At 43.8% G+C, this 27,614-nt stretch overlaps 1 protein-coding gene and 1 non-coding gene across 3 annotated transcripts in view; one reads left to right on the top strand and one right to left on the bottom strand.

Annotated features, from left to right (window-relative positions):
• Dnah3 (dynein, axonemal, heavy chain 3) overlaps positions 1 to 27,614 on the bottom strand; it is a 172,819-nt gene that overhangs the window by 26,082 nt on the left and 119,123 nt on the right. For both annotated transcript variants that reach the window (NM_001427640.1, XM_039101168.2), the window contains 9 exons: positions 24,797 to 24,920; positions 24,545 to 24,701; positions 24,160 to 24,303; positions 20,997 to 21,663; positions 19,705 to 19,870; positions 19,046 to 19,262; positions 15,651 to 15,833; positions 8,980 to 9,178; positions 3,650 to 5,791 (listed from right to left, as the gene is read on the bottom strand). In NM_001427640.1, coding sequence (NP_001414569.1) covers positions 3,650 to 5,791; positions 8,980 to 9,178; positions 15,651 to 15,833; positions 19,046 to 19,262; positions 19,705 to 19,870; positions 20,997 to 21,663; positions 24,160 to 24,303; positions 24,545 to 24,701; positions 24,797 to 24,920 — 3,999 coding nt within the window. The remainder of the gene's footprint in view (positions 1 to 3,649; positions 5,792 to 8,979; positions 9,179 to 15,650; positions 15,834 to 19,045; positions 19,263 to 19,704; positions 19,871 to 20,996; positions 21,664 to 24,159; positions 24,304 to 24,544; positions 24,702 to 24,796; positions 24,921 to 27,614) is intronic.
• LOC120100199 (U6 spliceosomal RNA) lies at positions 22,930 to 23,036 on the top strand. Its single transcript, XR_005499983.1, has one exon. It is a non-coding gene; the product is annotated as a U6 spliceosomal RNA (small nuclear RNA).

The following is a 27,614-nucleotide window of genomic DNA, read 5'->3' on the forward strand; positions in this document are numbered from 1 at the left end:
CATGTCTCCTCTACAAGAACAGTAAGTTCTCTTAATGGTTGAGCCATCTCTCTAGCCCCACTACCAATAGTTTTAATCAGGAAAGAGAAGACAGCCAAGGAGCAGGTTCTACCAGCCTGTCCTCTGCCTGCAGAACATCACCCGTCAGATTCTATGGTCAGACACCACTGTCATCATCAGACCTTCTTTAAACCTTGCCCTCTATTTTCTGCTTTACTTTTCTTGGCTTTACTAGTTTTCTTTTTTTAAAAAAAAGACACAAAAAGGACTTTTGAGTTAAAAAGACATCATCCTATAATGGATCTATATGTTAGCCTACTAGACACCACAGGCTAACAAAAAGAGCCTAGTACTAATACTGGGTTATCTTTCTCAGAGTTGTTGTCCAGTGAGGTCCCACAGATCCCCAAACATTACAGGCTGTCGATGCTATTGGTTACTTTCCAGAATTTGACAGCAAGACCCTATTGCTCAGATGACCATATACTTGAGTCATAGAACACAGATGAAACAAGTTACTAATTACCTGGAAGCTTCATTTCTACTGGCTAGTCTTAAAATGCTAGAAGGTGCTGTTTGTGATGTTTGTGATGGTGGTTATTAATTGCCATTTCCAGCTGTGAATCTTGCACCTTCACTGTGAATCTTTCAATAAAGACTGGACTGACAAAACAGGCCCAATAGTGGTTCAATAGTGGCCCAGACATTATGTGTGTAACCAATCACAGTTTTTTAAAAACTGGATTTAAGTCCCACTCCACAAGTGAAACCCATACCTCAAATCATTATCAGGCCGAGAACAAATCATGGGTCATAAGGGAGAACCTACTACTACTATTCTGACAGATGGACATAGTAATGAGCTGACTCTTAATAATTTATCATTACACCCAGAGATTAGTGGATCTCTTTTATCAGAGAAGCTTTTTTTTGAAGTAGATGGTGATTGAAACAGAGACTCATAGGTAGTCAAGGAAGAGAGAATAGGAGACTGTAGAGTACTCAGCCCTAAACGAGACATCTACATCACATCTCTTCCTTTCAAGGATCAGGGGTCATTTTGGAAGTTGGGGTCAGAATGATTTTAAGAGCTAGAGGTGGTAGAAAACAAGGAAACAGCACTTTCTGGATATAGTAGGGCAGTGGCACACATGAACATACCAAAATTGTGATGGAATGCACAAAATCTCTGCGAGCTCAAACCAGCTAAAATCTCAACACAGAGAGTGGAAGTAAGCGTAAAGTTTCACTCATGACTGAGAAGCTATTGGCAACTGGGAGAGAAAGAGTCAGTTTAGCTGGTAACAATAAGTCAGTCACTCTTCAGTGAAAGGCCACATACCCAAGAATATGTGGTCAACATGAGCTGGACTTGATGGATTTATTTAAAAAAGAAAAACAGAGAACACAAAGTTGGGTGGGTAGGAACTAAGAGAAATGAAACTCCCAAAGGGGTTGGGGGAAAGAAAAGAAAAAAATCAAAACAGAAAAAAACAGACTTAGGTAATGAAAGCAGATACACTAAAAAGGGGTTGTGTGTTTTTGACATGAATGTTTGGTCACACAGGAACCTTGTACCAATTCACTTCAGCTCCCTCTATATTCCTCCCAGGATTGGGTGTGCTAAGTTTTTCCTTGTCAAAGGCACATGCCAAACTCCCCAGCTACCACAGAAAACCCCTATTTACCTCTCCTCGAATTCCTTGTACTCCTTCATTTAACAACAGAATAAACAAGAATGTGAAAATCTCCTGAGAGAAGAGAAAGCAACTCAACTCCAGTCAACAGCCTTAACAGGTCCACATGTTCAAACTGTTTCTGGAAATAAATATCTAACTACTGAAAGGAGTTTGCTCTGGGGAGGTAAAGCAGGAAGATGGGCCTCTCACCCCACATCTGGCTTCCAAACCTCAGAATGATTGCCATCTGTGGTGGTTTAAATATGCTTGGCCCAGGGAATGGTACTATTATGAGATATAGCCTTTTTGGAGTTAAGTGTGGCCTTGGAGGAAGTATGCCACTGTGGGGGTAGGCTTAGAGACCCTCCTCTTTGCTGCCTGGAAACAGTCTTCTCCACGCTGCCTTCAGATCAAGAGGTATAACTCCCAGCTCATTCTCCAGCCCCATGTCTGCCTGGATGCTGCCATGCTTCTTGCCATGATGTTAATGGACTGAATCTCTGAAACCTGTAAGCCAGCCCCAATTAAATGCTGACCTTTATAAGAGTTGCCTTGGTCATGGTGTCTTTTCACAGCAATGAAAACCCTAACTAAGACAGCATCCTAGGCCATGCCACCTTCTGTCTAAGAAATGGTCCATGCACAGTAGGATAGTGAATATGCCTGGTCTCTTTCTTGAAGCTGCTAGCAACAACATCCCCCATCTTACTTGTAACCAGAAAAATGTCTCCACACCTTGTCAAATATGGCTAGGGGAAGCAAAATCTTACCCTTGTTGAACCATAATCTTATACCTTGCTGAAATTAAAAATATATATATATAGGGAGTATTATCATTCAGTTTTTAAAAATTTGATATGCAATAGAGAACATGCTTCAAGAAGATGATGATAAACTCAGAGTTAATGTAATCCTGGACTTGGCCCCTATCATACTAAAGAGAAATGTGTGTGTGTGTGTGTGTGTGTGTGTGTGTGTGTGTGTGTGTGTGTGTTGGGGGTGGAGTCAGAGGGACAACCAGACATTCATCCTCCACCTTGCTTCAAAAGGGGTCTTTTTGTTTTGTTTGTTTGATTGAGACAGGGTTTCTCTGTATAACCATGGTTGTTCTGGAACTCATTCTGTAGACCAGGCTGGCCTTGAACTTAGAGATCTGCCTGCCTCTGCCTCTCATGTGCTGGGACTAAAGATGTCACCACTTCCCAGTCAGACAGGCTCTCTTCTTCACCACTGTTTATTCTAGTCTAGGTGGGAGGCCTGCCTCTGTGCATTCTCCTATCTCTGATCCCTTCTCTCCATAGGATCCTTGAATTACAGACACTTTGCACACCATCCAGCTTTATAAAAGGTTCAGTTCCTCATATATGCATGGCAAGTGCTTTACCCACAGCTATTTCCACACACCCCTTCTGTATTATAAGGAAAGTTTAAAAGAATTATCAACAGTTAAAAATGGTTAATTTTCCCATCTCTGGATTTTTTTTTACAATTAAATATGATAATATTTATTTGAATTCATCACTTTATTTTAACATCTGTATAGTTAGTCTTTCTTTTTCTTTCCATCTCTGGATTTTTTTTTCAATACGATGATCTTGTGGTTCTGAATTCACTGTCCCAGATATTGTGATCCCAGGTTGGGTTAAGGAGTGGTTGTCTCCCTTAAATGAAGTTTTTACTTGCCTTATCCAGTCCAATGCTTTGCTTGAACCAGGCCTTGTGGCATATGTCTATAAGCACAGTATTTGAGAGCCAGAGGCAGGAGGATCACTAGTTCAAGACCAGCCTAGGCTAAATATTAGAACCACAACAGCAAAAAAGGGAGGGTGAATAGGGAGAAAGGAAGAAAACAAGTGTGGACTCCTATGCTTAGTTGTCTTTCAAGAGAAGGTCAGATAGGTTCGTGACTCCTGCTATCAACCACTACATTCTAAGCATTCAGTATTTCTCATACAATGTTCTGCCCTTACCTGCCATGGGGTCTGCACCTGGAGACAGTATGAAAATCAGTGGTGCACAACAGCTGGAATCATTGTAGGATCCCTGGAGATCAAAAGTTGGGGCTTCGATGAATACCTTTCCCATGGTTTCAGAGATGAAGTCTTGAATGGCTGGGACTATCTTGTCAGGCCGCAAACATCGCAAGATTGCCATCTTTTCCAGTGCTTGAAGGAATACCCAAGGGGAAGGTAGTGACTCGTCTTGTGGCCAGGCTGAGTCATAGATTGCCTTCCATTCTGTCAGATTCCGTGACAAATCATCCATCAGACCTTTGAGTTTCGGTAAGGAGGAAGCTCGAACAATCTCACCCCATGACTTCTCTGATAACCATTCTGGAGCTGGGTTGGGGAAAGGATTATCCAGGGCCACACCTCCAGTTAAAAGGAAGTACCAAACTTCCTCATCGATTGCCTTTTTTTCCTTCAAGAGGCCAATGGTCAGGAGGAGGGAGAAAAGTAGCTTATCTTTCTCAAACAGTGAGCGGCACACATTGTTATAGATGCTGAGAGTGAAATGTTCGATGATGTACTCAATCCGCAGATCCAGTTCATCGCTCTTGTTGCTATTTGCTAGAGACAGCACATAGAGGTTGATGAACCATGTCAGAGAATACTGGTACATAGGCTCAATGTGGGCTAGATCAGAGATGCAGAAAAAGATGGCAGCAGAATGAATAGCCACAGGCTTGTAGCCCATCCGGGTCTCATCAATTTGTGTTTCTGTCACAGAGGCTATTTCTTGCTTCTCAGAGATTTCTTCAGACAGAATTTTTGAAGAGGACAAAACTTTGATGGCTGTCTCATCTTCAAGGATGTTGCCCTCAGACAGGGATAGGACCTCTAGAATCTTATCTTCAATTTCCTTTAGCTGTTTCTTATTCTCAGCACTTTCTAAAATTAACTTGTTCTTTTTCTCTTCGAGCTCTGGCTTCTCCTTGGCAGCCACAATACCAAGAAGTTGATCTTGGAGACCCAAGGGTGTGATCATGAAGTTGAGGAGACAGACTTTCACTGCCACTTCAGGGAGATAATGCGGATTCCTCAGACGGGTGGTTATATAGAATTTAAATTCCCTTGAATATTCAATAATATTTTCACCCAGTCTCATGTACTCTACTCCTTGCTGTTTGAATGTTGCCTTGAGCAAGATGGGTTCAATAAAGGCATCCAGCTCTTCTCCAACATTTTCCAACAAGACAGGGGTGCCAAACTGCAGGGCATTTTCCAGAGTCCTCACATAATTAGTATCAGAAAACTTAATGACAGATAGCTTGTTTGTTTTTTCCATATTCTTCACCCACTTATTGGCCTGTCCCTGAGGGTCAATCATTAAGGGCCAACGTCTGGAATTGGACACAATGATGCCATTGTCAACAGAGAAGGAATCAACAGGAAGCCCTGCTATCTGCCAGGCACGGATTTTTATGGGATCCCCTAAGGTGTTGCTGAGGCTGAAGTCAACAGAGCCTGGGATGACCTTGTCCTTACAGGAAATCAACCATTCCGTTTGGCATTGGGCCCGATAATCCACCGTGAAGGCACCCAGGTAAGCCACAGTACCAGAGGACAACAAAACGTCCCCCGTTAGGTTATCATAGCGGATCCCCAGCAGCCGGGCAGCTTCTGTCCATCTGTCCTTCTCGCCACCAAGACCACTAATCAACTTTTCTGCCCTGATGAGCTTCTGGGAGCAGATTTCTATATTTTCCTCCAGCATATTTTTCTTACTGTTCATCAGTTCAAACTCATCATTCAGAGCTTGGAGTCGGTCCTCCACCAGCTTCAGCTCTGCCCGTTTCTGGTTCAGCTTATGCATCTGTATCTCCAGCTTCCCCTCAGCCTCCCTCAGTCGCTCCCGTTTGGGAGCCACTACCTTGGCCACTCGGTCATACACTTCCATGGCCCTCACCCACTTGCACAGGCCCTCACAGGCAGATGATACATTTTTAATGACAGCTGGCTGGAAATCAGGGTGATCAATAAACCTTTCCCGGATCCGCTTCATGATCACCGGAGAGATGTTGTCTTTGTCGTACGTCTTGAGACTTTCCAAGAACTTTAGATCTCCAAGGATCTTTCTTGATACTCCCCAGTAATCTTCTATCATTTTACCTGCCCAGCGTAGGAAACATAGTTGTGTTAGGACATTTCAATTAAGATGTACTATTCTACATGCTACCTCCAAGCTCCTAGTCAGGGAGATGCAGGAAAACTTATCTTCTTCATCTGAAGAGCCCTTTGCCTACTTTATAAGTAGCAACTAGTTGGGTCCAGACCACTATCCTATCTATCTATCTATCTATCTATCTATCTATCTATCTATCTATCTATCTATCTATCTATCTCTTTATCTATCATCTATCTACCTTGAGACAGAGTCTTACTAAGTAAGCCCAGGCTAGCCTTAAATTTGTTTGTGATCTTTCTGCCTCAGCTTACTGGGTGCTGTGACATAAACTGAATGAATTCCTCCTCTGATTCCTTTATCACTGGAGAGAACCACAGAAGCCACACCCAGGGGCATATGTTTATTTACAAATCTGGGAGGCAGTTTGGATGAAACATAGCCAGTTCTTCTGTAATGGACAGTAAGTGAGGAGGCAGTGGCCTTGGAGGAGGAGCTTGCTGGCTTAGATTAAGACAGGAGGCTACCTATAGTCTGCCCAGAAATGAACTCAGGCCCTCTTCTCCTCAATGCCCTTTCGGTCAACAGCCAGTCAAGTGATTTTCAATCCTACCTGTGACTGTGCTTCTCTGGCTGATACGTTAGGAAGCAAATGAGAGCTGCTTTAGCTTATGCCATTCTGGGGCTCGTGACAAGAACCATACTTGAGACATAATATGGAGTATAATGTACCCATCCCTTAGTACAAGCACATCAAGGAGCCCACTACTTCCTATGGAGGACTTGGTCTGCATTCTGGAAGATTATCTGCTTCATTTAAATCCAAGGTGCTCAAAGCTCACTCAAGTGCTCTTTCTTTTTTTTTTTTTTTTTTTTTTCTTTCCAGAGCTGAGGACCGAACCCAGGGTCTTGCGCTTGCTAGGCAAGTGCTCTACCACTGAGCTAAATCCCCAACCCCTCCAAGTGCTCTTTTGTTCCATTCAATTGTAGTCACTAAGTTCCAAGGGCTTGGCGAATAACAAACATAGTGTAATGGCAGGGTCTGAGCTGGTAACTGGAGACCCACAGTAAGAACTGGCATTCATAACCAGGACATGTTCTATCTGAGTGGGTCTCAACTCCGCCTATATACCTTAGAAGCAACCAAAGGACTTAAACTGTCTGGCTTCAGGTTGCACCCAAGACCAGTGAAGTAAATGTCTTTAGAAACAGGGCGTTGCCTTCAGCATTCCTTAAGGTTACCGTGTGACTCTGTACCCCAGCAGCAGTTCTACAGGCTTCTCCAAAGTCTGATGCTGAGGAGACTGCCTGGTGAATAAAGTGCTTGCTGAACAGACAAAGACCTGAGCCTGGATCTCTGTACTCAAGTAAAATCTGAACTAGGCAGTGGGTTCTGGTAATCTCAATGTTGAGCCTATGGTTACAGGAAGATCCTGGGAGTTCAATGACCAGCCAGTGCAGCCTAGTCAGCAAGCTCTAGGTTCAGTGAGGGACCTGGTCTCAAACAGTAAGATGGAGAACAGTTGCAGAAAATACCTTAAGTAGGCCCCTGACTTCCATAAGTGCATACAAGGCTGAGTACATTTTATGTATATGCAAGCACTCAAGCACACACACGAAGTCCAGACCCGCTCTGTCATTTCTCATCATCTATATCTTCTTTGAACAACTGTTCAAAGGACGGAGCCAGCCAGACAAGAAGGAATGCTAAGCAAAGAGAAGCAAGGCCTAGAAGCTGTCAAAGGAAGGGTTAGGGGTTTCTAGCATTTCAGAAGGAATGCAGGCTAGCAAAGTTCCTCCAGGACAGGGTGGCTCAAAGGGCAGGCAATTTTGAAACTTCACATGCCCTCTGAAGGCACTCCTTGTAACAGAAAGGCCTATATCAGAATCTCTGCTCTTTTTGGAGGAATTCTCATTATGTAGCCCAGGCTGACCTCAGATTCCCAGTCCTCTGCAGTGCAGTGTGGGGATCATAGCCTGGCCGTCCCGCATGTCTGCCTCTCAAATTTTTCCCCTCCATCCCTTGCTGTTCTTTTCTATTTCTTAATATCTGCACCCTTTTGTTTGGGCCTCTAGCTTTTCATTTCCAATTACTGTTTCTTCCCCACTCCAACCACTGTGTGTGTGTGTGTGTGTGTGTGTGTGTGTGTGTGTGTGCCCACACGTGCGTGTGTGTGCTTCTGTCTCCCTTCCTCCTGCCTCACCCCCTCTTTCTGTGTCTTTGTAGCCCAATGGATGGCTCTGCTTCTTTATCTCCATTTCTCTCTCACCCTCAGCATTTTTTGCCTCATTTGGTTTTTGTTGTTGTTGTTGTTTAGTTTTTTTTCCCCGGGACACCTCCTATCTTTCTGTATCTCCCCCTCCCCCTTTCCCTCTTCCGTTCTCTTTCCCTCCCCTGCTCGGTTTTCCTGTCTCTGCCCTCATTCTTCCTGAGTTCTTTCCCTTGTGGTCACATGTTTATTGATTCAGTATAATTTGTGTGTGTGCGCATATGTATGTGCGTGAGTGACCTTGTCTAAGTGATGTCCAGGTCTCTATTTCTCCTCTCTCTCCTCCCCCCTCTTTACTGTGTGTATTCTGTTTCTTGTTCTCTCAGTTTCTGACTTTCTCTTGAGTGTGATCACATACACATTTGCATCTCCTGACCCCCATTTTCAGTCTTCAATCTAGGGCACTGATGAAGATTATCCCCCACATAGATACCTGCAGTTTTCAGTTGACTGAGTGGCTAAAGGCTGGTCAAGAAAGATTTACAAATGTGAAGCTGGTTCACTGAGTAAAATGCTTGCTGCACAAGTAAGGGCACCGGAGTCTGGATCCCAGCACCTATGTAGAAAGCCGGGTATGGCAGTGCACACTGGTATTCCCACTCACAGCTGAGGAAGCAGACAGGAGGATTCCTGGAGTTTGCTGGCCTGCCAGTCTAGCTGAATTGGTAAGCTCCTTTCTCAAAAAATAAGGTGGAGAATGGATGGAAGATAGTCACTGTCAACCTCTAATCCATACACACATGTGCAGAACCACCCTCACATATACATGCATGAGCACACACACACACACACACACACACACATATCACTAAAATCTTTGAACACATATGTACATGCTGATACTTCCAAATTCCTCTAAAACACAAGGGCCCTGGAACATGATGGCTTGGATCTGGAGTAATTACCAGAGCCACTGGGGTCTGGCTTCCTCTCTGGCTTCAGCCCCTTCATGACGCAAATGCTCTCCATAACCAGTTTGACAGGGCCTGGTGGGTTCTGCATGGACTTCACCAGTGTGATGTCAGCTGGGTTCAGGGTGTCCAGGGCAGCAAGTGCAGCCTCAAGTGCTGGCATGGCCTCAGCCAGGTCTCCCTCACATTCATTCTGTGGAGAACAGGGACAAAAAGAATGGGTAATCAGTGCCTGGTACAGAGGAAACAGCAGAAGGCTTCTCTGTGACCAGGTGCCCTTCAAGGTCAGGGACTCTCCCTGGGAGTTCTGTTCTTGAAGGACTGCCTGGCCTCTCAAGATTGCAGTTTGGATGTCCTGAACATTTGAGAACCTATTTTTGTGACCTTAAAAAAAAATGAGGCATTGCTCAAATTAGGGCAGTACATATTTATTTCAGATTTTTTCAAATATATTTTTATGTGACATGAGATGCTTAACTCTTTTAGGTAATATATATATACATACATATATATATATATTTGTAGATTATGGTTATCTTTTTGTATAGCACTAGGATTAATTTTTTCCAATGAACCTATGCTCTAATTCCTAAAAAAAGAATTCTTTTGTTTGTGTTTTGTTTTTTTGCACATTCACGTTGGTGTGTGTGCCCATGCATTCCCGCTCACCACTGAATGCATGTGGAGGTCAATGGACAACCTCTGGGGTCAGTCCTTATCCTTTTCTACCTTGTTTGAAAGAGGTCTCCTGTAGTTAATCTGCCCTGGAACATCTGGGGGTCCTTCTGCCTCTGGTTCTCATTATGCCAGTGGGATGCTGGGAATGTTACCGCACCTAGCTTGGCCTCAGCCTCCTAAGTCTGTATTCTTGTTCTTATTGCTGCTTTTGTTTGTTTTAAGACTCCTTCATGGGCATTCATATAGAAAACATCTAGAATGTTTGTTGATCCTGTTGTTTAATTTTTAATTTTGATAGTGCCAGGGATTGAGCTCAGATAAGCACTCTACCAGTGAGCCACACCCCTGACACTTTGGTTACTTTGACAATGACTGCCACCTTTGTCACTTTTATTTTAAACCTATAATTTCTCTCTGTTGCAGATCCTCAGATAGGCTACGGACAGAGTCAAGCCTGAGGACAGGGTAGACAAGCTGAGGATGGAAAATGGGGATGGCACCTAGAGCTGTGTCGGAGTTGGAGGTAGGGTTGAAGTTAGCCAAATGGTAAGTGTATGCTTTAGTCACTGTTTGATAAATTTTACCTATTCACTAACACTACCTGGCTTTTTTTTTTTTCCGGAGCTGGGGACCGAACCCAGGGCCTTGAGCTTGCTAGGCAAGTACTCTACCACTGAGCTAAATTCCCAACCCCCACTACCTGGCTTTTAATATTAGTTAATTTTTTAATTTGTTTATTTGTGTGTGTGTGTGTGTGTGTGTGTGTGTGTGTGTGTGTGTGTGTGTGTGCGCGCGCGCGCTCGACCACAGGGATCGTATGCATGCTGGAGGACAACTTGCAGGAATCAGTTCTCTCCATGTGGATCCCAGGGATTGAACTCAGGTCGTCAGGCTGAACAGCAAATACATTTACCTGAGTCACCAGTCCCTGTTTGTTAATTTAAACATGAAATCAGTATAATGTAATATCATGCATTTATTAAATAAAATGAATCACCTATGCTTGCTAGAACATGGGTGAACTGAATAAACATCACGTTAAGTGAAAGAAGCCATCTGTTGTGTGACTCCATTTCTATGAAGTATTCAGAATGGGCAAATCTATGGAGGCAGGTGAGTAGTTACCTACAGTGGAGGAGAGGAGGAGTGGCTGCTAAAGGGAATAGAATTTCTTTGGGGGGTGGTGGTGAAAATGTTCTAGAGGTACATGGTATCTAATGTTTGCATGACCATGGGAATGTACAAAACTGTAATGAATTGCACAACTTTTAAGGGAGAGCAATAAAGGTATGTGCATTATATTTCAAATTTAGAAAGAAACAAAGAAACTAAGAGAAAAAGAAAGAAAGTGTGCCACAGTAGAACTTCACAACTGAGAGGGCTCTTTTGGGTTAGTTAGTAACTTGAATTCTATCATAGAAAAAAAATTACAAAAACATAAAAATGAATTAGTCAAAGTCACACAGTGGATGAGTCATGAGCTGGTTCCTGGATACTCATTTAGTGAATTATCTATTAGTTCACTGAATCTTGGGTGATCATACAGTTATGACTGAAGTGGAACTTCACAGGAAAATGTCAACTGTTTATTTGTGGCATGATCTTTCTATGCATACCAAAATGTCCTTAAATGTGCTGTGTAGCTCAGGCTGGCCTAGAACTCATGAATTTCTCGCCTCTGCCTCCTGAGTGCTTGTATTATGTGTGGAAGTCTTTGTAACACATGATTTTATTGTGGATAAGCAAACAAAATAAAAGTTGTTTTTCCTTTCTCACAGCTGTCGACCCCTCCATGGAGCCTGGCACCTCTGCTCCTCTTTCTAAAGGACAACACTTAACTTGCAGATCAGTTTTGCAAGCTGGTTTGTCAGGTGGCTCTAAAGGGCCTCTTACTGTGATGTATCTGTAAAGGAGATTCTCAATACTGGCTGTGTATCAGTCACCAAGCATCACCGAGAGCACCTCCACCCAGAGATTCTGAGTCACTCAGTCTAGGTGGGGTCTGCATTCTCAACTCCGTGGGCGACTCTGTCAGTGACTTTGTCAAGGAATGCTATTTGACATACAAATGCTGAAATCAAAGAGCAGGAGGGAATCAGCTTCATTTGTGACCTCCTTCCCAAGGTCATTGAGCTGTCTCTATGAGGGGTTGGGATGACAGTGCAGTTGCTAAAGTGCCTTCTGCAAATGTGTGAGGAGCTAAGTTTGTGCCCTGGCACCCTCACAAGAGCTGGCCATAGGGGTAAAAGCCTACTGCCAGCAGACCTAGTAGAATCAGAGGTCTCCAGGTTCAGTGAGAAGCCTTATCTCAAAAAATAAAAGTGTAGACTGATTGGGAAAGAAATCTGATGTCAGCCTCTGGTCCCCACAACACCCATATAAAGATGTGCACATACCCATAACAACAAGCACATACACCACAGTACACACCATACACACAATAACAACTACACACACAAATGTGTACACACCCACAAAAAAGTACATACACTATATGAACACACCCTACTGCACACACAAAGATGTGCACACGCTTACAATAACAAGCCATAGACTACACATACATACTACACATGAGTACACACACATACAAATGTGCACACAGCCACAAAACAAGTATATATAATACCCAAATCCAAAAAAAGTATACATACATTAACAAGTACATATATCACACATATTCCCAAACACAGTATCTAAAAAATATCTTGGAAAACTATTATGGTAAGATGTTAAGGTAAAACAAAGCACTGTGAAAATCACAATCACACGTAATTGTGTCATATAACCAGGAGCACGTTTCAAATTAGAGCCAAGACGTTAAGAATTTTTTTTTCAAAAAAAAGTTCATGTGTTATTGTGACCCATAATTGTATGATTAAAAACCTTATAATTAGAAATGGCCCTTGAGTGTCAGCAATCCAGGGGCTATCAGATATTGAACAAGCATATTTTGACAAAATGAAATCTATGCTGCAGTAATTTTGGAAGATTATCCCCAGTAAGGGGGAGGATGTGATGTTGTTTCTTTGTTTGATGGGTATCCGTGGCATTCAAGGCTAGCTGTCTTTGCTGTGCAAATGCCAGATGACAAACCCTTGCCATGACTGCCAAGAACCTGCCAGCAAGAAACGGCTGAACTCGTGAATCGAGCGATGGGAGCCATCTCCCTCTCACTCAGTTTCCAAATCTCTGCACGAATTTTTGCTCTGTGGGGCCTCGGACATGTGGGTTAGGTCCAGTGCTCTTCTGCACACTGCCACTTTTAGACATGTGGGTTAGGTCCAGTGCTCTTCTGCCACTTTTAGAGATTGTTGAGGATGGAGAAATGTAGCAGTCCTCGTGGGGAGAAAGACCACAGCCCTGAAAACTTCAGGAAGACACTCTGTCCAAGAAAAGCCTCAGGGTATCTGTGGAGCAAGACTGAGTTTCTTTCTTCTCCTCCCTGGGTGGTTTCTTTCACCTGACTCACCTTCAGGACTTGCAGGATCTGGGCTCAGATGGCACCACATCAGACCCCGCCCTTACCACTGAAACCCAGGGTGGTGGTTTATTGCCCAGGGTGTGGCGAGAAGTCCCTGTCAGATCCTCATAAACCCCATGGCATTGCTCATCTGCCTCCTGACCTAGCAGGTTCGCTGTTTTCACTGACATTCCGAGCAGAATCCTGGCTGGGATGCTCCCTTCCACATGGTTCCGACACTTGATGAGACGCTAGGCTAACGCACTGAGTAGAGGGCGATGGACATCTGTTTCAGAGAACAACTAATGTGGACCTCAGGCACATGCTACACACTTTACATACTCTTAATTCATGTATTTAGTTATTTATTTGTATGAGTATTTCCCTGTCTGTATCTATGTGTACCACATATATGTCCAGTGCCCTAGGAGGCCAAGAAAGGGTGTTGGACGCCCCCTGGAATTAAAGTTACAGATACATGTAAGCCATCACATGAGCCCTGTGCTTGCACAACTAGGGCTTTTAGACACTGAGAAATCTCTCCAATCCACGGGTTTCTTTGTTTGTTTGTCTGTCTGTTTTTTATTTTCCTCAGTAAACCTCAATCTGCTGATGAGAAGTCAAGGCTAGGAAGGAGCAGAGTTGGCAGTGCTCTTTGGCTGCCTGGTTATAGTACAGAATCATGAATGAGCTGTAAAGGCCCACACACCCAGGGGTCAGGGCACTGAGGAGAGAGCAGGAATTGAACTTGAAGGGGCTTGGGGAGCTAGAACTCAAAAGGTCAGTAGCTTCTTACTCCTGTGGATAGGCACAACCCAAGAAAGCAGAGCCAACGTTGCTAGAGTCCTAATTATTTTTTCCCTAAGGAAAAGCAAATATTTCAGAATTTTTTTTACTTGAAATTACTTACATTTTAAAAGTTAACTATTTCTGACTTAGAATAAAACATCTCTGAGTGTGGTTGTCACACACACACACACACACACACACACACACACACACAATCCTAGTACTCAGGAGACTGAGGCAGGAGGATCATGAGCTCAAGGTCAGTCTGGGATACATAGCAAGGCCCTGCCTCAAAATGAGTCAATAAAATCTTCTATGCACCCCAGGACACATGTGGTCCCCAGCTGCCAGTCTGCAACTTCTGGATTCATGGTCAAATGCCATGGTTGTGGGTCAAAGAACTCTAGGTCTGAATCATGCCACTTGGTGGCCATGCAACTTTGGAAAAATCTTGTGTCATGATTTCCTCATATGTCAAGTGGGAATGAATGATTCTGTATGGTGTGTATCATAGTGTATTATAAGGCTGTTAGTAGTCAAGAGAATGAGTACCAGAGAATATACTCTTCCATGAGGAAAATGATTTTATTTATCTCACTCATTCTTATTTTCCCCAACTAAAAATGAACCAGCACATAGTAGGTGTTTAATATGTTAAATATGAGGAGTATCTAGTATAATCATTTTACCATAGAATGACAAATTGCCCATTAGAATCTGGTTCCTGGCACCTGGAAGTGGCTATATTTTATGGTTTCTATTATGTCTTCTTTCTGAGCCACTAAGACCGCAAATGAACCAACTTTCACAATCCAGGACATGGTGTTCATTGTGAATTCTGAGAACAGGGAGGGATTAGACCCTCTGAAAAACATCTACCAGAGGTCAGGTCTCAGGATTCACTGGAGAGATGCCAATTGGAAGCCCTGTACTTTTCAAGAAAATGACTCATGACCTATTTCGGACAGATGCCAGACACAGGCTGCCTCTTGCTCAAACTCATGCTTGAAAATGGCTGAAGGAATTCCCTAATGAATTCCCTAATTCCTTCAGGCACATGGACAAATGCCTTAGTCTAGGTGTTCTGAATCTTGGCATATAGTCCTGTCAATGGTCTACACGGCTCTGTGAGGCTATTCACCCTGACCCCAATGCTAGCAATGCTCACATACTGACACCTGTCATTCATTAAGTACCTGTGATCCTCAAATGGAATCACTTATTGGGAGTGCTCTGAGACCTATGCAATCGTCACATCAGTGCTAATGAGGCTATCTTCTGTTCTCTGAATGTGTGGTGATCCTTTCTCAGCAAGCACCTACAAATGCAGTCCTCTAGGTTCAATATTCTGCCATCCAAAAGACATCTGTTCCGTATATACACACACGTTAGGCGGGAATGAACAAAAATGTGACAGAGGTGAGGAAGATGGCATGGGGATACGGATAGGCAAGGAGAACAGCCAGTACAAAAGCCCTGGGGAAGGAATAACCAGAAAGCCATTGCAGCCAGGGCACAGTGAATGAGGGGAAAGTTAACAGATGAGATCATACTGAGTCCCAGCTTTGACTCAGGATGGGATAGAGAACAGATGGCCAAGAACCTTCTCCACTAGCTCCTAACTGGTGATCCAGAAAACCCACTCGCCCTTTCTGAGTTTCCGTTGTCTCATCTGCAAGGTGGGCACAACCACGTACATTCGTTAGCTCCTGCTGTACCTCTGTGCTGGTCATACCTTGATTGCCTGAGCAACGGCAGCAGCAGCATTAGCCTCCTTCTCATCTGCCTGCACCAGCAGTTTCTTGGCATCAGCTTCTTTTGTCTCCATTTCAATTTTCACCATCATCATCGCTGTATTCTCTGAGGTCTGGATGAGCTGAGGCTGAAGGGCGGTCAGCTCTACCTGCATGACAGCCACCTAACAAGGAAGAGGGGCAGGAGAGACAGGATCAGAAGTGCCAATGCTAAAAACGAAAAGTTGGTCAAAGCAAGCGTGGTTCTGTAATACAGCACAAATGCTGACAGGAAGGACGGCTGGTTTTGACACATCACTGGACATAGACTCGTTGACCAATATTTATGTCCCTAATCTTTCAACACTTGGTTGCTGAGTCTACACTGAGTGTTGCAGTTTCTAGAGTTGTACAAAGCACAGGCACACAATGGCAAGCAAATATGTTAGCAAGATGGTTTCTTCCCTCATTAGGTTTCTAGTCTACTGTTTGGTATAGGGAGAGAGAGAGAGAGAGAGAGAGAGAGAGAGAGAGAGAGAGAGAGAGAGAGAGAGACACCAAGTCATAAAACCATTAAAAGCCACTGTATGTGTGTGTATGTGTGTGTGGGTGGGGTAGGGTGGGTGTGTTCCCCCATGCAAGCCCTCACATTTAGAGATTAGAGGTTGATGTTAGGTGTGTTTTTTTGGCAGATATGTTGAGGAGAGGGTCTCACAAAAGTGGAGCTGTCTAACTGACTAATTTGGCTAGCCAGCCTGGTGCAGAGATCCTTTGACCTGCTGGGGTTATAGGTGGGCTGTTATGCTCACCTGGCATATATTTGAACTCTGAGAATCTGAACTTTTGTCTTTACACTTTTGTGGTAAGTGTTTTATCCCTGGTCCATTTTCGTAGCTCCTAGGTTCTAAAGCTACTTTTAATTTGATACAACACACACACACACACACACACACACACACACACACACAGAGAGAGAGAGAGAGAGAGAGAGAGAGAGAGAGAGAGAGAGAGAGAGAGACAGAGAGAGAGAGAGAGAAAGAGAGAGACAGAGACAGGGAGGAGAGAGAGAGACAGAAAGAGAGACACAGAGACACAGAGGCAGAGACAGAGAGACAGACAGAGAGGGAGAGAGAAATCACAGGCTAGCCTTCAACTCACAGTACAGTCAGACTCTTAAGCTCTTAATTCTCCAGTGCAGTCTCTAAGAGTCTTGAGGTTACAGGTGAGTCCCACCAGGCTAAGCAAGAGGAAACTTACGGGGCTGGGGATTTAGCTCAGTGGTAGAGCGCTTACCTAGGAAGTGCAAGGCCCTGGGTTCGGTCCCCAGCTCCGAAAAAAAGAACCAAAAAAAAAAAAAGAGGAAACTTACAAGTCTACTTTTTCTAGTGCTGCAGACAGAATGTTTGCCTCCCAATGTATATGTTAAAGCTTAATTCAGAGATAAGGATATTTGTTAATGGGACCTTTGGAAGTCATTAGGGTTAGATGAGGTCAGGAGAGTAGTAGCCTCAAGATGGGATAAATATCCTTAGTTAGAAGAAGAAACAAGAGATCTGTCCTTTCTACAATGTAAAAACCTATCAAGATCATTGTCTGGGCTAGCAGGATGGCTCAGCAGGTAACGGTGCTCACTATACGGCTTAACAACCTGAGCTAGACTCCCCAGAATCCGTGTAAAGGCTGAAGCAGAGGGCTGGCAGGATGTCTAATATTGGGTAAAACCACTTGCCTTCAAGCCTGACAGCCTGAGTTCTAACCCGGAATCAACGTAGAACAAGGCACAGAGTAATTCCTGCAGGCTGCCCTCGAGTTTCCACACACAGGCTGCAGCACACACACCCTCCCCCTACTCCCACATACATGTAACAATGAAAAAAAAAAAGGTTTTAAGTATAAGAAGTAAACCTGATTCCAGCAATTTGCCAACACACACGTGCGCACACGCATCACATTAAAAATTAAATCACGGGGGTAAAGATGGTTCAGCAGTTAAGAGCACCAGCTGCTCTTCCAGAGGTCCTGAGTTCAATTCCCAGCAACCACACGGTGGCTTACAACCATCTGTAGTGAGTTCTGATGCCCTCTTCTGGCCTGCAGGTAGAGCATTCATATACATAAAATAAATGAATAAATCTTTTTTTAAAAAACTTAACTCATAATGTTCCTGTGTCATTGGGAAGAGAGCCCCCACCAGCCAGTGGATCTACCATCACCTTGAGCTTGCCTTCCTGACCCCTAGAACTATAAGAAGCACAGGCTTGTTGTTTTTAGGCTTTGGGGCCAGCCATCTTGTAGAGCCAATGCCCTGGAAACAGTTCTGCCACACATCCTTTGGGTCTATCTGAGTACCTTCAGTAATGGAGAACTCAACACTTTTTAGGGGATTGTAATTATTTTAGAAAACCAAATTCATTAGAGATTTTTTTTTTTTGCCCAATGAAGTGTTAGAATTTCACTTCATGTACTTTTACCCCCCCCCCCCACCCCGAGGAGCTTGTGTTGGAAACCAGACCATGGTGGGCTAGTCTGATCAGGAATCCACACTGGAGGTCAAGCTTCTTTGAGTTGTAGTTCAAGTGTAACTAATCACCAGGCTGAATAGGCACTGGCATGTCCTCAGGCCTCTCTGTGTTGTAGTTTCTTTGGAACAGGAGATGGTAGCAATGTTTTCTGGCACATAGCACCAGGCATACAACACACAAGGCTCAAAGCATGCTAACCTCTGTCATCATTCCCTTTCAGATCTGGACCATTTTAGATCCCTTTTCTGCCTCTCCAACAACACAGTTTTCTCTTACTTGTCTAGAGGGTCTTAAGCTTTCAACATTAGACCCAGCAAACCTAAGACCAGAGCAGTGGAGCCGTAGTGCCACACTGACAGGTCAGACCATTGTTATTTGAATCCAGGACTAATCTTACAAAGCCCTGCTCTTCTCCTGCCCAAGGCCTCAGGAGGCTGCTGCAGTCGAGGTCCTAACTGTAAGGGAGTGCAAGTACTCTGCAGTCAGGATAAATGCTACTTTACTGTGTTTGTTTTGTTTTGTTGTTTTTTGATACAAGGTAGCCAGCCCTGGCTGGGCTGGAACTCACTTTGTAGACCAAGCTGGTCATGGACCCGCCTCTGCTTCCGATTCACTTCTGCTTCCAAAGGGAAAGGTTAAAGGTACACACTGCCATGCTCAGCTTATGCCATCTTTTGAGAGACCCAGTTAATGCCAAACCTAACCCCCCCACCAGTGAACAAGAGAGTACAATCTTACAGACAGGATCACCTGACACTGAGATTGAATGAATTAAGTGAGGTGGGATCCTGTCTTTATCTGATACCCTCTTATGTTCTGTATCTCGATGCCCAGCATATCCTGGCCCTTTGTTCCTGTTCCTTTGAAGTACTTACTTGGGAAGATGCAAATTCCAGTTTCTGCAAGCCTGCCAAGTAGCGGTTCCTCATCAGGTCCACCTCATGTCTTTTGCTATTCAGGAGCGTCTTGAAGGTTAGAATCAATTCAAGGTAGGAGGTGGGGGTCACATAGTTGTGTCTGAGAAGTGTGTTGTAGTAATCAACTGAGAGCTTCTTCGCGCTCTCCTGAAAGTACTTGCACATGGAGACGACCCTGCCAAGGAAGTCAGAGTAGTTGTTTGGGAACTTGCTTTCCAAAGAAGAGACCTAGCAGTGTTTTGGTAAGGGACACCAGGACACCAGAGGTGCACACAGTGACTGGCCCGCTAGAACCTAATGGGTGAACAGAGCCAAAGGGAGAGGGATGACCTCTGACTCTTTTATGAATCTCTAGGGTTTATGCAATACTCATCAATTTTTGGCAGTTTGGAGAAGCTTCGGGAGTGTAGAGTACTTTTTAATTGCATTTTATTTATTTTCCATGTGTCTTTGTGTACATATGCATGCGTGCACTTATCATAGCATGCATATGGAGGTCAGGAGACAACTTGCAGGGGTTGATTTGCTCTTTCCACCATGTAGGTTCTGGGGGCCCCAGAGGTGTCTGGGATTTCAGCTTGGAGTACCTGGGGTGTTGAAATGAAGCTAAAGCTTACTCTGCCCGAATGTTGTCATCAAGCTCCACGTCCTCCAGGAACTTGTTGGCCACCAACTCTAAGGCATCGGTTGGCCAGGACTGGAACCAGTCAATTGTGCAGCAGTTGATAAGTGAAGGGAACATTCTCAGGCGGGTCCTGAAGGCATCCCCAATCGGACTCATGGCTAGGGACGAATAGGCTCTGTTAGCTCCCTTCCCAAAAGCTTGGAGAAGCAAAGAGAAGGTAAAAGTTTGTAAGGGACAGGCAATGCCTCCGGCTGGTAAGTGGGGATTAGATAATAACCATGATGAGAACCTTGGGAACAGAGGAATCGGGGGACATTTATATGATGGGATCTCATCGCATTCTGACAGTCTGTTTCATTCATCTCCTTTGTGCACTATTATGCCTTTAGGTCCCTAAGTGGGAATAGAGTCCTCTGCTCCATTTGTCTTATTGGTGCTTTAATACAAGGCAGCCATATCTAGAGAACCACAGAAGTTGTCTATGGCTTGTTTCTGACCCCATCTCTGTCCAGCCACAGAGATCTTGGTTCCACACCTCAAATTCCGTTCACTGTTTGTTTAGTGTTTGGAGGGAGCAGGATGCACAGGTGGAAGTGCAGCTGGAGGTCCATGACAAGAGTCTGGCTTGACATGAGGGTAGAGGATGCAGGGCTAGTTTGGTGCATGGCCTTATAAGACACAGGCAAGAAAGACTTGTCCTTTGATTCTCATCCTAATCGAAAGCGATGATTTTAATTTGTGTGTACATGTACACACACATACAACACACACACACACACACACACACACACACACACACACCATTATCAGTCTTATCTGCAATACAGTAAAAAAAAAGCCACTCTGGATTAATGGATCTGAAAAGTCTATGATTAACAAGAACAGAAATGGGGAAGGTACAGAGGTGAGACCTGAGACAACAGTGGCGGAGAATGAAGGCAGCGCGGACAGAGAAAGGTGAGTATAAGAGGACGTTAAGCACATCCTCTGGCTTTGTGGATAGTCTGGCCATTTCATTCATGGAGAACACTGGTGTTCTGTACCAGATAATATGTTAAACTCTGATCTTTCTTGAAGAAGAAGACAAAGAACTGAAGAGATAGGAACAGGTTCAACACAGTCTGTTTGAATGAAGATTGAGGAAAATTGCCAGAGGAAGTCCAGATTGTGACTAGGCCTTGCTTAGATCAGTTTTGGGGTCAGTAAAAGAATCTGACTTTGAGAAATTGAGAAGACCCTAATGACTGCAGAGGACAAAAACAGATGGAATTTAACTGCTCTTACCAAGAACAATGTGAAGGTTCTTTCTCACTCTCTCGATGAAGAAGTTGTACATGGACAGGGGAGTGACTTCAATCTTCTCTCCTCCCGTCCTGGCTGCTGTCTGCATCTTTTCCACAAGGTCAGCCTTCTCATCAGCTGGGAAGATATTGGGCACATCACCTGTGTTCAGGAGCATGTTGATGTCTTCCACAAACGACTCGTCCTTGATCTGGTTATCCGCGAAGAGGAACACAGTGCTCTTGGTGGCCACTCCTGACTGCAACATTATCTTTTTCAGGTCCTCTCTCCAGTCATTGCCGGTATAATTCTTTGTGATTTCAATCTGGTATAACTCATAGGAGTTCATGAACGTGGACAGTTTGGTGGCACTCTGCCGCCCACTGCCCCCAATGCCCACCAGGAGCAGGTGGCCTTTGTTCTGCTTTAGGACTCTGCAGATCCTGGAGATGTGCTCAATGGCAAACTTGAACATGACCAAAGACATGGGAGCCTTGCTGACACTGTTGAACTCATCCAGATAGTACTCCATCACCACCGTGAGGTTTCTCAGGTCAATGATCTCGTCATAGATTTTTTGGTCACTTTCTGGCTTCAAAAAATCCCCAAAGAAGAGGCTACGGATGTTTTCATCAGTTATTTTGCCAGTGGGTGACAGGTGGATGAGCACCTGTGGGAAGAATAAGTGCTTTTAACTCCTGAGCCAACTCCTCATCCCTGACTACAGTGTTTTTGTCTGTCTATTTTTAAGGCAGGGTTTTGCTGGGTAACTCTGGCTGGCCTGGAAGTAACTATGTAGGTTAGGCTGTCTGGGAACTCACAGAGATCCTCCTGGAATTAAAGGAGTATGCCACCAAGCTCAGAATCACATGCACGTAACAAAAGGAACAAAAAATGAAAAGAAAAGAAAAAAGAAAAAAGAAGATTTCTGTGAGGTCAAAGCCAGCCTGGTCTACAAAGTGAGCTCTAGGCTAGTCAGGACCACTCTGTGAAACTCTGTCTCAAAAACAAACAAAAAACCAAAAAACCTCAACAAAACAAAAGGAAGACCAAGCTGCTCCTCTGCTACATATGTGCAGGGGCCTAGGTCCAGCCTGAGCTTGCTCTTTGGTTGGTGGTTCAATCTCTGGGAGCCCCCGAGGGTCCAGGTTAGTTGATTCTGTTGGTCTTCCTGTGGAGTCCCTGTCCTCTTCAGGTCCCTCAATCTATATCCCAACTCTTCATAAGACTCCTCAAGCTCCATCTACTGTTTGGGTATGAGTCTCTGCAACTCTCTCCACTGGCTGGCTGTTGGATGGGGCCTCTCAAAGGGTGCCTCCAAGCATAATAGAGTATTATTAATAGTGTTGGGGATTACTTCTTGCCCATGGGATGGGTCTCAATTTGAGGCAGTCATTAGTTGGCCATTCCCTCAGGCTATGCTCTCTCTTTGCCCCTACACATCTTGTAGGCAGGACACATTATAGGTCAAAGGCTTTGTGGGTGGGTCGCTGTCCTTATCCTCCCACTGGGAGTCCTGCCTGGCTACAGAAGTAGCCACTTCAGGATCCATTTCCCCCACTACTAGGATTCTCAGCTTGAATGTCCCCCAAACAAATGAAGCAGGGGCCGTCCCTGATCCTGTTTCCTATCTGCCTGCTTGTGGATCCTACCCCCCTAAATGGACAACCTTGTTTTGACTCAGTGGGAGAGAATGTGCCTAGTCCTACCCAACTTAATGTGTGGGATGGGGATGGGGGGTAAAAGGGGGAGGTAGAGGATGGGATGGGGGGGTGTAAGAAGGTTGACACCAGAGGAGGATAGGGGGAGAACTTATATGAAGGGGTACTGGGATGAGAGGAAGGACTGATATTGAGTTGTAAAGTGAATAAATAATAAACAAACAAACAAACAAAATGATTTACAAAAGGAAACAAAACAGACTAATAACAAAGGAGTGCTCACTTCTGCAGCATACATACTAGCACTGTAACAGAACGGAGAAGATCGGCATAGCCCTTGCACAAGGATGGCGTGCGGGTTTGTGGGTGCTTCCCAGTATTATCTTTAAAATTACTCGGTCCTGTGAAGAAGTAACTCATTTAAAAAAACAAATAAAATAAATTTTTTAAAGAAGAAAAAGATGTGGGAGCCAAGTGTAGTGGTGTACATCAAGGACTCAGGGTCAGGAGGCTCACATGTTTTAGCCTGGCAAGACTCTGTTTTAGAAAAGCAAACAAACAAGAAAACAAGCCAAGGACAACAAAAGGAGGAGGAGGGGCAGGGCAATCTGTTATCCCCTAAGTCGCTAAATATTGGTGGTTAGCTCTTAAGGTCACACGGAAGACAGTGTATGGATGGCATTAATTCCCCATGGTTGGTCCTGTACTAAACAGAGGCGTGGGCAATATCCCTGCTCTCTACCCTGTGTAGAGTAGGATGCTTAGCTGTTTCCTCTTCCTGATATGAGGACCTGTTAGTTTCTCTGCTCTTGGCCTCCAGATGAAGCAAAAAGACAATTTTCCCTACAGAAACATAGCTGTATTGGTAAAGCAAATTAAAATGCTAACATATAGGTTTAAGATCACTTTCAAAGTAGGCAAAAGAAAATGTCACTACTACACTTTTTATTAAATTTTTTTTGCCTGAATTTTACCAGGGTCTTCATCAAATTATAAAAATTTATGTTTTCCTCCCCAAATCCAAATGAATTGGCCTTAGGATTTATTTTAAATTAGTTTTATTTTTGTTTTTAATTATGTTTAGGTGTGTCCATGTGTGAGTGTGTGCATGTACGTGTAAGTGCTTATGTGTGTGGGCATTGGCTCCCCTGGAGCTTTTGTTAGGGGTAATTGTGAGCTCCTTGATGTGGGTTCAAGGAATCAAACCTGGGTCCTTTGCAAGGGCAACGTTTTCTTTTACTCACTGAGCTATGTTTCCAGTCCCTTAAATTAATTTGAAATAAATAACCTCATATTAACCATTTTGAGTATACTGAAACTTGTGTTGCCACAGAAGTGGAGCAAAATTGGGCCAAGTAAAATATCAACAAATCAGCTGACAAATGCATGTGCCATTTGCCATGATCCACGGAGAAGAGTGGTGGTGGATGGTGGGAGTAAAATCTACCGTCTGAATCTAATGTGGGCCCATTTCTCAGGCTAGATGAGTCTAGAATAAGGCTTACCTTCTCCACAGTCTGCTTGAAGCAATTGGAAGTGGTTTCCTTCACCAAGTTGAAGAAAGTCTGCCTGTCATCATTGTCAATCAGGCGGTCATAAAAGACTCGGTAAACTTCATGGATCCAAAGCCGGATAAATTTTTCCAAATCCTAAAGGCCAGAGTCAGTCATTTGAATGCATTAAGGATGGTACTTGTGGTTCTCAAAAAGTCTCTAAATCTTGGGGTCGATGTGAGCTATAAATTAAACAATGGATAGAAAGTACTATGCCATGCCCACCACAGAGAATAGAGTCTGTGGTTAGTAAAAGCCTATTATACTAGGTACACTAGCAGTACAGCTCCAGGAATATTGCCAAAAGATCTTCAAGACAGAAACAGAAACAACTGACCTGTAGGTGGGTGTGGGGGCACAGCAGCACTCCCTGGATCACCCGTGAGAAATCCCGAAGGTTAAAGACATAATGTGATTTGGAGGGAGTTGGCAAGAAGTTCTCCACTGCAGCTCTGTAAATGATCTGGGTTGCTTGGACCAGCATCCTCCCATACCTCAGGAGGAAAAGGGAAGCAGATCAGTCACACAGTCAAGCAGAAATGAGGACCACCCCCAGGTCAATAAGCAGGAAGCTACAGGAACTTCTTACCGTAAGAACATGACATCAAACCCTTTCCCAAAATGCCAGTCAGCGATAGAACTGAAAATTTTGGTTAAGATTTCATCCTCAAAGGCATTGATGGAAAGGAGATTTAGATGGCGAGTGAACCGTCCTGGAAACACAAACACGTGAGTTTGCACACACGCTTTCCAGACCTAGTGACCCTGGGAAGGAGCAGAGTCAATATCCCTCTGCTCTCAAGTTCTACAGTTCTGCCATCCAACAATCAGCCTCCAGCCACAGTATTTACACTGAATATGAGCTATGACATCAAGAATGGGCCTCCTCAGTTTCACTGACCACAAAAGATGTGTCCAGTAGCCACACGTAGCTTGCTCAGTGCACACACAGACAAATCCCTGATCTGCAGAAGGGATGCTAACTCTGCCTCCTCTGGCACACGAGGTTGCTTTATTTTTAAGATTTCACTCTTCTTTATTTACTTAGATATGTGTTTTACTTATTTTAATTCTATGAATGAGAGTGTGTATCAGGGCATTATGTAATGGCCTGCAGACCGAGGGCACAGGATTCCTACAAACCAGAGTTAAAGAGGGTCGTGAGCAATCACGTGGGTACTGGGAATCAAAGCCAGATCCTCTGAAAGATCAGTGATCTTATTTTTTAATTATGTATGTCCATGTGCATCTGTGTATGGCTTTGTGCATGCATGGATACTGGTGACTAAGGACTCCAGAACAGGGTATTGGATCCCCTGGAGCTGTAGTTAGTACAAGCAGTTGTGAACTGCCCAACAAGGGTGCTGGGACTTGAACTCAGGATCTCTGTAAGAACAATGTATCCTCTTAACTAAGTATCTTTTTCCTTTCAGCCCCACAACATTATTTTTAAAAACTAAAGGAAATACTTGATTACTGTATGATAGGCAAAAACATTATTATTATTATGATGATTATTATTTTAGAAAGCATCTCCTTCGCTGACTTCCCTCTCCACTCCCAAGTTAACCACTATTTACTAACCCGCCCTTCTCAGGCCTGAGTCCCTTCACTTCTTCCTGCTTTCATTTGCATGTGCAGACGGTTTTCAGGTCCTGTAGCTGTCTGGGGTTTGTTGCTAATCATTAGCATTTTGAGAATTGGGGCTCTGCAAATTAGACTCACTATAACTATTGTTTAGTAAGTTTTTGGAGTTCTGTTCTCTGGTTGTCTGCATTTGTACATGGATTTGGGGAGAAGCAAAACCTGTAGTGCTGTGGCGCTGCCATTGCCCCAAATTCCTCCTCAGCTTTTCACATATTTACAGCAATACACATGTAAAGTATGTAGTTTCTGTGTATGCCTACACACATGTAATTATATGTATGCGAGTGTACATATAAATATGCACATATAGGGGCTTGAGTATTCATTCAGTGGCTAAGAGCACTAGCTTTTCTTCCAAGGGACCTACATTCTATTCCCAGCACCCACATTGGGCTCACAACTATCTGTAATTCCAGTCTCAGGGGATCCAATACCCTTTTCTGGACTCAACAGGCACTGTCTGCACATGTCACACAGGCATACATGTAGACAAAACACCCACACATATAAGAATAAACAATAAAATGTTAAAGCACACACATATATTCTTGTTAAAAAAGTAACAGTAGACTAATTTTTTTGTATGTGCCTCTATGTGTTTGTTATGTATGTGTTCATATATGTGGGTATGTTTGTTTGGCATGTGTGTGTTCATGCATGGATGCATGGATGCCTACATATGTGTATATAGGTGTGTGTCTGTGTGTTTGGTATTCATGTATTCATGTGTGAGTATGTATATGTGTGTTATTTGTGTGTAAACTAGAGGTTAATGTTGAGCACCTTTTCTATTTCTACCTGTGTGTGTGTGTGTATAATGTATGTACTTGTACATAGAGATGTGTACATATATATGTGTATATGTATACATGTGGAGGTAGACTTATATTTTCTACACTGCTGCTCTGTAGCCATTGATAGGCATGTGATTTTGAGAACACCATTCAGATTTGATGAAAAATAGTATTTAACATATAATCATGCTCTCTCTGTGTTAGGCAAACAGGCTACTGCCATCAATTGCTGTGCTCCCAATAACCATAACGTACTGCCTTGAGCTTCAGTTTCTCCATCTAATGCTAATAACTGTCCGTTATAAGCTAGGTTATTGGTTCCCCACTGAATACAATTTCACTAAGAATCAACATTAGGGACAAGGAGATGGCTCAGTGGTTAAGGGTACTTACCTTGAGGAAGACTCAGTTTTGGTCTCTAGCACCCAGATGGAGACTTACAACTGTCTATAACTTCAGGTCCAGGGGATCTGGTATTCTCTTCTAGCCTCCACAGGCACCAGAAATACACACAGTGCACATATAAACATACATCTAAGCAAAACACTCATACACATACAATTAAAATTCAAATCATTCCCTGACAGTGATGGATTACAATAGAAACAAGATTGTTCTTGCCAACCATGAAGGTGACTCAGCATCCTCTCTCACAGCTAACAGGAGTGACTCGGCTTTTTTATCATGTGACAACCCTAAATTCTTTTCATTTTTCCAGACTTCTGGATGGAAATTAAGAAATTGACTCATCAGATCATCTTAACTTCTTGAGATGACCCACTCCAGAGCAGACCCCACAAACCCACTTAACTGCCTCAGCTTGGCATTTCCTGAGCATCTGTAGAACGTGGATGCTCTCACTGGAGCCATTGCTGTGCTTGATCCCGTTACCACACACATTCCTGGCAATTGCAAGTGCTAGATTCTATACTAGAAACTTTTCAGAGATCCTATTTGTGACTGAAC

The sequence above is a fragment of the Rattus norvegicus genome, chromosome 1, assembly GCF_036323735.1.
Source record: "Rattus norvegicus strain BN/NHsdMcwi chromosome 1, GRCr8, whole genome shotgun sequence".
Taxonomy (NCBI): Eukaryota; Metazoa; Chordata; class Mammalia; order Rodentia; family Muridae; genus Rattus; species Rattus norvegicus.